Genomic DNA, 11,491 nt, shown 5'->3' on the forward strand with positions numbered 1-11,491 from the left:
CCATCCCATCCCATCCCATCCCATCCCATCCCATCCCATCCCATCCCATCACCCCACCCATGCCACCCCACCCAGGCCCACCTCTCGCAGTGCCGGCCGGTGGTGTGGTCTCGGCAGCGCAGGCAGCTGCCCGTCCGGGGGTCGCAGTCCTCGGCGTGCCCGTTGCACTGGCAGGGCCGGCAGGCGGGGAAGCCCCAGTGGCCCGGCTGGCACTGGTCGCACTGCCGGCCCACGGCCCCGGGCTGGCAGCGGCACTGCCCGCTGCCCGCGTCGCACAGCTGGGACACGGAGCCCTCCGGGGAGCAGGCGCAGGCTGCGGGGTGCCGCGGCTCAGCTCAGGGTGCCCGCCAGCCAGAGCAGCCCCGTGCACGACAGGGGGCTCAGGCAGACGGACAGACAGACAAAGGCCCCCGTGGTGTGCTCGGCACTCCAGCAGACCCCGCTACTCACGGCTGCATCCCAGGGGCCCGAAGCCGTAGCTGCCGGGGGCGCAGCGGTCACAGCGGCGGCCGAGGACGTGGGGCTTGCACTCGCACTGCCCCGCCAGCGCCCGGCACACGCTGCTGCGGGAGCCCTGCGGGTCGCACTGGCAGGCTGCGGGGTGACAGGGACACGGCTGGGGATGGGGACACCCCAACACAGGCTGCTGTCCCCTGCCCTCCCCTGCACTGGGCACGGCATCATCTAGACCCGCAGCACCGGGCATGGCTCCGTCATCCCCCACCCACCCAGCCGCGCTCCCCAGTGCCCCGTCCCCACGGCCCCACTCACGCAGGGCGCCGTCGTGCAGCAGGGCCGAGACGCTGCACACCAGGCGGGCGCAGGCTTCGGCCAGGGTGTGCGGGGGGGCCATGCGGAAAGCCTCCAGGCACCGGTACCGCTCCAGCTCCTCGCGCCGCTGCACTGCGTCGGCTGCCGCCCCATGGAAGCCCGGCAGCTCTGACACACGTGGCAGCAGCACCAGCTGGGAGGCACCGGGGGGAAAGTGGTGGGGCTGGGGGCTTGGGGACCCCCCACATACCGGGTATTCCTGCCTTTATCCCATTCACCATCCCCATCCCTAACCCCAACACCTCCCATCCCATCCCATCCATCCCATCCCATCCCATCCCATCCCATCCCATCCCATCCCATCCCATCCCATCCCATCCCATCCCATCCCATCCCATCCCATCTTCCCGCCCGTGCTGAGCACCAGGCCTGCCCCCCCCCTTTACCGAGTCGATGAGGATGAAGGCACCGGGGTGGCGCTGGGTGACGCCAGCGCGCTGCAGCCGCACGGTCACCTCGTACGGGGTGCCGGGCTCGAAGCAGAAGGGCCGGGACAGCAGCACGTACCTGTGCAGAGGCAGCCCACCTTCCTGTCCCTGTCCTCATAACCCCATCCCCTCATCTACGTGGTGGGACTGTTGCTGTTCCCATCCCCATCCCCATCCCCATCCCCATCCTATCCCCGTCCCGTCCCCGTGCCCGTCCCCACCTCTGGCTGTGGGGCAGGCTCTCCCGGTACATCTGCTCGGAGGGCAGCAGGTTCCCGCAGCGGGGGCTGGTGGGCAGCGCCCGGGAGCTGACGCTCACCACGGCCTCCCAGTCCTCGGCCGACTGCGGCGAGAGGCGAGAGCCCATCAGCACCGGCTGTGCCGCGCGGTGCGTGCCGGGGCCGTTCCGCGGCTGCGCTCACCTCGGGCTCGTAGCGCAGCAGCAGCTCGTACTCCATGGGGTAGGGCACGTCGTCCACGTGGAAAGTCAGCCCGGCCCCGTCCCGCACGCGGGCGAACCCCGAACCCGTCCAGGTCACCATGCGCCCGGCCCCGTCCCGCAGCACCGGCTCCACGTCGGGCTGGGCACGGCACCGGCACGGCTCAGCCCCGGCCCCTGGCTGTGCCCCGCCGTGCCCCCACTTCCCCCCGGCACTCACCTTGGGGGGCTGCTGGCGGCTGCGGCGCAGGGGTGCGCGGGGCTGGGGGGCACGGTAGGGGCTGCGCTGGGGCCGCGGGCGTCCCTTCCGCCCTGCCGGCTCCCCGGGGCGGTGCTGGGGGCAGTCCTGGGGCACCTCCGCACGCACGGCGCCCTGCGGGGATGGGGACAGCCGTGCACGGGGACAGCCACACATGGGGCACGGGGACGGCCATGCGTGGAGCACGACCCCGGGCTGAGGACACTCACTGGGAGCTGGGGATGGCCGGGCCCGTGTCCCGTGGCTTGCTCGGCCTCGTAGGTGTAGTGGTCGAGGGGGGCGCAGAAGAAGCCGGGCTGCACCTGGTCGCACTGCCGGCCCATGAGGTGGGGGCGGCACGGGCAGGCCCCGTCCTCCATGGAGCACCTGGGGTGACCGTCCTGTCCCTCCGTCTGTCCTTCTGTCCGGCTCTGCCCTCACCTGTCCCTCCCTCCCTGCACCCCTCCCTCCATCTCCAGGGTTGGAGACCCCCTCCCTCCATCCCCTTCTCTCCCCAGCCCTGTCCCCATCGCCCCCTCCCTGCCTGACCCCCCAGCCCTGTCCTCATCCCCGTCCCACCCGGTCCCCGTGCCCGGCCGTGGGACCCCACCGGTTGCTGTAGGCTCCCCCGAAGTCGCAGGAGCAGGGCCGGCAGCCCCCCACGTCGTAGCTGAGGCCCCAGAACTCGGGCTGCAGCGAGATGGGGGAGATGTGGGGCAGGCGTGGGGCCGGCCGGGCCCTGGGGGGTGCCGGGCCAGGGAGCAGGGTGCGTGGGGCAGGGCCGTGGGGCCGAGGCACTCACCACGCACTGGCTGCAGGAGCGCCCGGCCACGAAGCGCTTGCAGTAGCAGTCCCCGCTGATGGGGTCGCAGGGGGAGCTGCCCGCCACCGTGCCCCGCGGGTCGCACCGGCACGCTGCCCGCCACACGCGCGTGCACACACACACGATGAGCTGGCACACGGCACCACAGCCCCCCCAAACCCCACAGTGCTCCCAGAGGTGTTCAGCGACAGCCCCACAGCTCTCCCTCATTGTTCCATGCCCTTTGGTCCCCCACCACTCCATCCCCATCCCAGCCCCTCCATCCCAACCCCTCCATCCCCATCCCAACCCCTCCATCCCCATCCTCACTGCTCCATCCTTCCATCCCCACTTCTCCATTTCCATCTCTTCATTCCTCACCCCTCCATCCCCATCCCAGCCCCTCCATCCCCATCCTCACCTCTCCATCCCCCTCCCAAACACCCCATCCCAACCCCTCCATCCCCATCCCAACCCCTCCATCCCCATCCCAACCCCTCCACCCCCAGCCCCAGCCCCCTGCCCCCTGCCCACCCCCAGTCCCAGCTCACGCTGGCAGCCCTGTGGGTCTCCCTGGCTGAGGCCGTAGGCTCCGTGCCGGCAGCGGTCGCAGCGGGGCCCGGCCACGTTCTCCTTGCAGCGGCACTGCCCCGCGATCATGCCCAGCGCCACGTCCGTGTGCGCGTCGCAGGCGCCCCCGTCCAGCGAGCCCGCGGGGTCGCAGTCACACGCTGCGGGGACACCACGGGAGCTGGGGCTGGCGGCACCGGGGGGGCGTGGGGCCGGGGGTGGTCGGGGCCGGGGGCACTCACGGGCGCAGGCGGTGGGAGCGCGGATGTCGGAGCGCGGGTGCCGGTAGTAGAAGGGCTTGCAGAGGTGGCAGCGGCGGCCCATGGTGTTGTGCTGGCAGCCGTCGCACACGGCCCCGCTGCTGTTCCCCGTGGCCAGGAACACGGCCATGTCGAAGTGGCAGCGCCGCGAGTGCTCGTTGCAGTCGCACCCTGCGGGGACACCACCGCGGCATGGCACGCGGCACCCCCAGCCCCCAAATCCTCCAGCAGCAGCAGCACCCCCCGTCCCCAAACCCAAGCCACCGTACGCGGGATGCCGAAACCCCCAAGCAGATGTGCCGGGCCCCCAGACCCCCTGGCAGAGTGCACGGGACCCCATTCCCAGCCCATGGGAGCAGGGTGGCTGAGTGCCGCGGCGCCAGCACCAGCGCGGGGCACTCACGGCGGCAGGCGTTGGTGCTGGAGCCCTCGGCCGGGCGCCAGGGCAGGTCGTGGTAGAAATCCTCGCAGCGCTCGCAGTTGAGGCCCTGCGTGTGGTGCTTGCAGACGCAGCGCCCGTGCACCTGCCAGGACACCGCGGTGAGGGGCTGCGGGACCGGGCACCGCATCCGCCCCGCTCCGGCAGGGCACGAGGGCTGCCGGCTCACTTACCATGCCGTCGGCAGTGGTGGGGGCCCCGCTGAGCGGGGCGCACTCCGAGGCGTGCCCGTAGCAGAAGCAGTTCCCGCGCAGCACCAGCTCGTACAGCGCGTAGTAGTACTTCTCCCGGATCTCCCGCCGCGAGTCCAGCAGGTCGTCCCCCAGCGTGTGCAGCTTGGTGAGGTTCACCCGCAGGTTGGTGACGCGCAGCAGGTCTGGGCAGGGCAGGAGGCAGCGGTGGCACGGGGCGGCCGGGCTGCTCACGGCTCCGCTTGCCCGTGCCCCCTGCGTGCCGTCGCGCCGGGCTGCGCGTGGCCGAGCGCCGTGGGGCTCCTGTGCACGCGGTCGCTGCGCCGTGCGCAACGCGCCGGGGTCCCAGCAGGGCAGGACGGCTCCCCGGGGATTGCAGCTTCCCAGCATCTCAGCCCTGCAGATTCCTCTCCCAGCCTAAATTTAGCCCTGGCTGGATGATTAACCCACGGCGTCCTGCTCCTGGTCCGATTCCTCTGCCCGCTACCACCCCCGTCCTGTCCATCTGCTCGGCGCTGGGCTGGGCACCTGCACGGCCGCCCCCGTTTCCCTTCGCTGGGCACCCTGCGGTGCCACCCGCACCCCGGGGCCAGCCGGCAGCCCCAGTGGGCTGGCTCCGTCCCCCAGCCCGCCGCGGGGCTCAGGGCAAGGGGAAAGCAGCCAAAATAGCGGCACCCAAAATAGAGCAGACAGGCGGGAGCCGGGGCTGGAGACTCACCCTGGATGGCAGGGCTGTAGGGGTCGCGGATGGGGATGGCGGGGTCCAGCACGCGGTAGATGACCTGCGGGGAGAAAGAGGGCGGTGAAGGGCTGGCAGGGTCCCCGAACCATCCCCCGGCACCGCCAGGGGCCTCACCTCCCCCTCGGTGGAGGGCTCGATGTCAGAGTAGCGGGACTCGCAGACGACGTCGTCGATGCGGCGCGGGGGCCCGCGGGGGACGTGGGGGAAGGCGGCGGCGCAGTCGTAGGCGAAGTAGCGGTACACCTTCCAGCTGCGCCCGAAGTCGGCCGAGCGCTCCACCAGCATGGCGGCAGGGCGGAAGGTCTGCGGGGCACGCAGCTGGGACGGGCGCCCGCGGGCTGCGGGGTCCCTCCCGTGCCCTCCCGTCCCCTCCCGTCCCGTCTCCCCCCCCGGCACCCACCTTGAAGGTCATGATGAGGTGGGTGAAGTGGAACTCAGCCTCCAGGTCCAGCTGGATGCTGACGTGCTCCACGCCTGCGTGGGGGTGGCACCCGTGACTGCGGGACCCCGGGGGACCCCGGCAGCCGGGGCTCGCCCTGCCTGGCCGTGGCGCAGGGGCGCGTCCGCGCCGGCTGAGTCACGGCTTCCTCGGCGTGGGAGGACGGGAAGCGGAGCCCCCCAGGGACGCCCCGCCGCCCCCGTCGGGCACTCACCGTTCTCCGACTGCCACCAGGCTTTCTTGGGGCGGGGGGCGAAGGTGGTGACCACGTTCTCGATGCGGTGGCTGTCGGCGTTGCTGCGGGCGTCGTAGGGGCGCCGCGAGTCGCAGACGAAGCACTTCTTCTCCTCCTGCGAGCGGAGCGGGACGGGGTTGGCGGTGACCACGAGCCACCCCGTGCCCTGTCCCGTGTCCCCGTGCCGCTCACCTGGAGGTGGCTGACGATGCAGTAGGGCTGGGGTCGCCGCAGCCCGCAGGTGGACGAGGCGCTCAGGCGGGGGGCTCGCCCCACCAGCAGGTCCCCGGTGGCCGGGTAGCAGCTGCCTCGGGCGCAGCCCTGGGGGGCGTCGGGGGCGGCGGCGGAGGCGGCTCCCCCGGGCCCTGCGTGGGCAGCGGGCTGCTGAGGCCGGGTCCCCCCCTTCCCCGTCCCCTTCCCCCGGCTGCTCCCGGGCCGGGAGTGCAGCCCTGCCGGGGCCCCTTCCGCGACCGCCCGGAAATGCCCCGCCGGGACCGGACCCCCGCCCGCCGCCGGGCCCCGCTCCAGCACCGGGGGGATCCCGGGGGGAGTCCCGGGCCGGGGGGCGCGCACTCACCGGCCACCAGCGGGGCGAGGAAGAGGAGGAGGAGGAAGGCGGCGGGGGCGCGCATGGCGGCGGGGGGGAGCGCGCGGGGGGCGCTGGGCAGGTGGCACCCAAAGGGGGGGGTCCGTGGGGTGCCGGTGGGGGGTCCCGTGGGGTCCCGCCGCCCCTCTCCAAAGTTGGCCGCGGGCGCAGCGCTCGGGGCTGCGCGGACAGCGCGGGGCGGGTCCCGGCAGGGGCGGCCCACGCGGGGCCGGGCCGGGGCCGTGCCCGCCCTGCCGGAGGCGGGGGGCTCCGCGGGGATCGGCCACGCGTGACCGCGGCGTGGGGGTTTGGGGGGGGCGGCGATGGGCCGGACACGGGAAGCCGGGGCTCAGGGCTTTATTTGCAGGTGCAGCCGCGCTACAGACGCCCACGGGCTCTTTCCACGCGGCGTGGGGCCGTGTCCCGCGTGGGGCCGGGAGGGTTGCTTGGCACGGCCCGGCCCGGCCCGGCCCCGCGGAGCTCTCTAGCAGGTGGCGTAAGCGTTGGCCCGCTCCTGGATCTCCTGCAGCAGCCCCGAGACCTGCCGCTCCAGCGCCTGCAGCTGCGTCGCCTTGGCCGTCATCGCCTGCTCGTTGGCCCCGAAGTGCTGCTCCAGCTCTGCGGGGACAGGCAGCGTGGGCGCAGCGCAGGTGGCACCCCCTGTCCCTCCCTGCCACCCTCACCCACGGGGACACGTCCTGGGGTGTTCCGGGTGGGACGCGGGGAGCACGAGGGGAGACGTGCAAGGGGAGGTGGGCACTGAGCGGGGTCTGGGTGATGGGGAATGGCCCGCCCCGTGTCGCCCCCTTACCTTCCAGCTTCTTCTTGCTGCTGTTGGCCTTGTCCAGGAGGTCCCGGGCCTCCGCCGTCAGCTGTGTCACACGCTGCAGGGCCCCGCCGGACACCCCGGCCAGCCCGCTCACCCGGCCCTTCAGCAGCACGTAGCGCTGCGTCACCTGCTCCAGGTCCTGCGAGCACAGGGGCACGGTGAGGCTGAGCGTCCCGCACCTCTACCCGCCCGCTGCAGGGCTGGGGCTCACCTGGCTCAGCGTCCCCGAGGCGGCGGTGGCACGCTGCGCCCCCTCCTTGGCTTCCTGGGCCAGGCGCCGTGCGCCCTGTCCCCGCTCCTGCACGGCGGCGACGCGCTGTGCCAGCTCCCGCAGCCGCCGCTGCAGCCGTGACTCCTTCCCCTGCAGCGCCTGCAGCTTGCGCTCCGCCTGGGCGGGCACGGGCATGGGCTGCTGGCGGGCACCGCGAGACGCCGTGCCCGAAACACCGGCCCTGCATCACCCCGTGCCCCTAGGGTACCTGTGGCACCGGCCCCATTACCGCTGCCGTGCCCACAGCGAGCAATGCCGTACATTGCTCTCCCCATGTACCTACCCCGTTACCCACAACGTGCCGCAGCGCTGACCCCATTACCCCCCGTGCACCCAAAGCACCCACCCCACTTGTCCCCCATCCCCAATATCTCCCCAGCGTTCCCGCAGCCCTGCTGCCCCTCACCTCCCTGGCGCTGCTCTCGGCGGCCCGGATGGTGTCCTTGGCGCTCTGCAGGGCGCTCCCTGCCACCGTCACCTGCGCCTGTGCCATCTGCAGCACGCGCTGCGTCCCTGCCAGCTCGTCCCTCACGCCCTCCGCTCGCTCCCTGCGGTGGCATCAGCAGCCGGGGTCTCCCACGGGTCTTGCAGGACAGCCCCCAGACCCCTGCCCAGCTGGCACATCCCCACCGCTCACCGGGCGTCCTGTCCCTGTGCCAGCAGCTCTTTCGCTGCAGCCAGCCCCTGCGCCGTGCTGTTCAGCACCGCGTCCACTCCGTCCAGCTGCCCGATGCTCTCCTGAATCTCCTGCAGCAGCTCCTGGATCCGGCCGGGGCTGCTGGGCAGGGAGATGTTCAGCACGTGCCGGGCCACCAGCTCGATGCTGCCTGGGTCTGCTCCCTCCTCTGTGGGGACACCGGAGCGAGGTGGGCTCAGGGCAGGCACAACGCCCGGTGCCGTGCCCGGTGCCCAGCCGGTGCCGGCCCTACCTGCCAGGAAGGCCTTGATGCGCCGGATGAAGTCCCGCAGCTGCGCCGTCGCCTTCTCGGCGCGGCTGCGGGCGGCTTGGGACCTCCCCAGTGCCTCCTCTGCTCGGCTGCGGGCACCCTGCGCCAGGTCCTGCACCTCCTGCATCTGGGGACACATGAGGGGACATGAGTGAGGCACCCGAGGGGGGCTAACAGGCAACAGGACCCATCGAGGGCACAGAGGGCGCACGGGGACACCACCCCTACCTTCTGTGCCACAGCGCTCAGCTGTCCCAGTGCCTCCTCCAGCTGCTGCGAGGCGTTGCGGGCGCTGCTCAGGGCTCGGGCTGACACGGGCAGAGCCCCCGAGCACCCCGCGCCCCCGCAGTGCCGCGTCCCCGCGCTGTCCCGACACAAGGCTCCCCCGCAGGGTGACTCTGCGCAGCTCCGGTCCCCGGGCGCCCCGCAGATCTGCAGGGGTGCAAAACGGGGAGGTGGGGTGGGCAGAGCACGTCGCATGGGGAGAGACCCCCGTCGGGGTGGCCACCTGGCCGAGGGGGGGTCTCCCCCCTGCGTCCTTTTACCCCCCAGTCCCACTCTCACCTTCTCATTGATCCTGGCCACGCTGAGTCCCGACACCCGTTTCTGTGCCTCCCGCAGGGATTTCCGCTGTGCGGCCGTGCTGCGGCGGAAGGCATCGCCCCGCTGCCGCAGCACCCGCTCGGCCGCCCGCCGCGTGGCCCGCGCCCCGCTCAGCTCCCCCGCCGTGCCGTTGGCCACCGCCTCTGCCTGCCGCGAGTCCCGCGCCGCCGCCACGATGCTCTGGTAGGACTCTGCGGGGGGAGGGTGTCCCACGTCCCCTGAGTCCCACCGCGTCCCCTGCATCCTGCTACGGTTCCATGTCACCCATGTCCCTACGTCTCACCGTGTCCCCGTGGGCTCACCACGTCCCCAGGATCTCCTGACTATCCAGAATCTCCTGTGTCCCACCACGTCCCCAGAGTCCCACCATGTCCCTAGGGTTTCTCTATTCCCAGGATCTCCCCGTGTCCCCGGGACCCTCCATACCCCCAGAGTCCCCAGCATCAAAGCATGGCCACCCCCACGTCCCCAAGCCCCTCGTGGGACACTCACCCCCAAACCCAGCTGCCGCCACGGTGCCGAGGACGCCCTGGAGGTGGGAGGTGGTTCGGTTGAGCCCCCCCAGCTCGCGGCTCAGCCCTGCCAGCCGGTCGCGGTGCCGCAGGTCTGCCTGCTCCAGCTGATCCAGATGTTGCTCCAGCTCCTGCAGCCGCTTCCAGAAGTCGTCCAGCTCCGTCCTGCGGGGGCACAGAGCTCTCAAACCCCTCAGGGAGACAAAACTCCCCCCCAGCCTGCAGCGCGCACTTGCCTGGTGCCATCCAGCTGCCCGGCCAGCTCCTGCAGGAGGGGGCTGCCGGCGCTGCCCCCCTCGCCCAGCAGCCGCTCCGCGCGCCCCAGGGCCTCCTCCAGGGCCCGCAGGCGGGGGCTGAGCGGGGGTGCAGACCCCCCCTCACGCAGAGCCCGCGCCCGTGCCCCCAGGCGCCGCAGCCTGTCCCGCAGGCTGCCCAGCGCCACGTCCCAGCGCCCGAAGCAGGGGTGGCAGGGCGAGCAGCGGGGGAAGGCAGCCTGGTAGCCCCGCTGGCAGCTGTCGCAGCGCAGCCCCCCGAAGCCCGGCCGGCACCGGCACTGCCCGCTGGCTCGGTCGCACTGCGGGCTCTTGGCGCCCAGCGGCTCGCACTCGCAGGCTGCAGAGATGGGGGCTGTCACAGCACGGCCTCCCCAGGGGTCCCTGTGTCCCCACAGTGCCACCGGGTCCCCTAGGTCACCCATGGCTCCAGGGTCCCACCATGTCCTCAGCATCCCACTGGGGCTCCAGGGTCATCCCCATCCCCAGGGTCCCACCACGTCCCCAGGAGCTCACTGTGTCCCCAGGGTCCCCATATGCCCAGCATCCCCCCATATCCCCATGACCTCCCACGTCCCCAGAATCCTACCACCCACCCAAGTTCCCCCCGTGTCCCAAGGGTGCCCTATGTCCCCAGGATCACCCTGTGTCCCCAAGCCCTCTATCCCCACGCCCCCTCCTTCCCCAGCATCCCCACATCCCCGGACAGCCCAGAGCCCCCACACCCTGTCCCTGGGCTGTGCTCCCACCTCGGCACTGCTGCTCGGGGTCCCCCCAGTGATTCTCCTGGCACTGGGAGCAGACGCGGCCCCCAAAGCCGGGCCGGCAGTGGCACTGCCCCGTGACCTGCGGCGAAAGTAGGGTGCTCAGCCCCCTGCTCGCCCAGCCCTGGAGGACACAGGACGCATTCTGGGGGTCTCACCACATCGCAGGCGGGGTGAAGGGCGCGGGTGGGGTGGCAGCCACAGGGCTCACAGCCCCCTGCTCGCCCCAGGCTCCAGAAGTGGGGTGCGCAGCGGTCGCAGCTCCTGCCCACCACGTGGGGCCGGCAGGTGCAGGCACCTGTGGCACGGTCACAGTCGCAGGCACCGGTGGCGCAGTAGGAGGCCAGCGTCCCCAGCGGGTCGCAGCTGCAGCCTGCAGGCGGTGGGCGAACACGTGGGGCACAGGCCGGGGGGCTCGGCCCCTTACCCCCACCCCAAGCCCCTGGAAAGCCCCAAAACACCGCACCCCCCATCCCCTGCGCAACCCCCACTTGTCCCCGGTCCCCTGCTCACGCCGGCAGCTGCGCTGCAGAGCGTTGCCGAAGTAGCCGTGCTGGCACTGGGCGCAGCGGGGCCCGGCGGTGTGGTACAGGCAGCGGCGGCACTGCCCCGTGCGGGGGTCGCAGGCCCCCGGGTCGCTGGTGTCGATGTTGTTGTTGCACTGGCAGGGCCGGCACGCTCCCCCCTCTGTCTCCGGCGCCCCAAAGTAGCCAGGGGAGCAGCGGTCGCAGCGTGGCCCTGCGGGGACAAGGGCTGTGGCACCGGGGTCTCACAGTCGCAGTGCCGGGGTCCCGCAGCACGGTGCCCGCTGCCCCTCACCGGCGTATCCGGGCGCGCAGAGGCACACGATGTGGTGCGTCTCCTCGTCGGCGTGGCAGGCACTCCCGTGGTAGTGCCGCGTGCCGGGGTAGCCGGGGCAGGGGCAGGGGCGGCACTGCTGCCCCGAACCCAGCACCGGGTCCCCGTAGTAACCATCCTGGCACCTGCAAGGGTGACAGTGAGGTTTGGGGGGGTTCATCTCATCCCATCCCATGCCATGCCATCCATCCCATCCCATCCCATCCCATCCCATCCCATCCCATCCCATCCCATC

General features: G+C 72.3%; 2 protein-coding genes across 2 annotated transcripts; both read right to left on the reverse strand.

Annotated features, from left to right (window-relative positions):
- Positions 1-81: 81 nt before the first annotated feature.
- LOC118157860 (laminin subunit beta-4-like) lies at positions 82-6,379 on the reverse strand (the record flags this gene model as incomplete). The annotated part of the gene is made up of 20 exons (XM_035312359.1): positions 6,192-6,379; positions 5,807-5,979; positions 5,594-5,729; positions 5,341-5,414; positions 5,055-5,243; positions 4,917-4,980; positions 4,181-4,383; positions 3,972-4,092; positions 3,551-3,739; positions 3,290-3,469; positions 2,739-2,851; positions 2,547-2,626; positions 2,167-2,323; positions 1,919-2,071; positions 1,682-1,840; positions 1,481-1,602; positions 1,218-1,338; positions 772-964; positions 451-594; positions 82-313 (listed from the first exon to the last, which is right to left on the reverse strand). Coding segments are annotated over exons 1-20 (2,858 nt in total), but the record flags the coding sequence as incomplete, so codon positions are not given.
- A 162-nt stretch (positions 6,380-6,541) lies between these two features.
- Positions 6,542-11,381, reverse strand: LOC118157858 (laminin subunit beta-2-like; the record flags this gene model as incomplete). Its single annotated transcript, XM_035312358.1, has 14 exons — positions 6,542-6,818; positions 7,012-7,168; positions 7,241-7,417; positions 7,707-7,848; positions 7,938-8,145; positions 8,230-8,374; positions 8,476-8,679; positions 8,812-9,041; positions 9,343-9,527; positions 9,599-9,974; positions 10,384-10,480; positions 10,557-10,771; positions 10,912-11,136; positions 11,218-11,381. Coding segments are annotated over 14 exons (2,659 nt in total), but the record flags the coding sequence as incomplete, so codon positions are not given.
- Positions 11,382-11,491: the final 110 nt, after the last annotated feature.

Source organism: Oxyura jamaicensis, assembly GCF_011077185.1.
Source record: "Oxyura jamaicensis isolate SHBP4307 breed ruddy duck chromosome 12 unlocalized genomic scaffold, BPBGC_Ojam_1.0 oxy12_random_OJ101659, whole genome shotgun sequence".
Lineage (NCBI taxonomy): Eukaryota > Metazoa > Chordata > Aves > Anseriformes > Anatidae > Oxyura > Oxyura jamaicensis.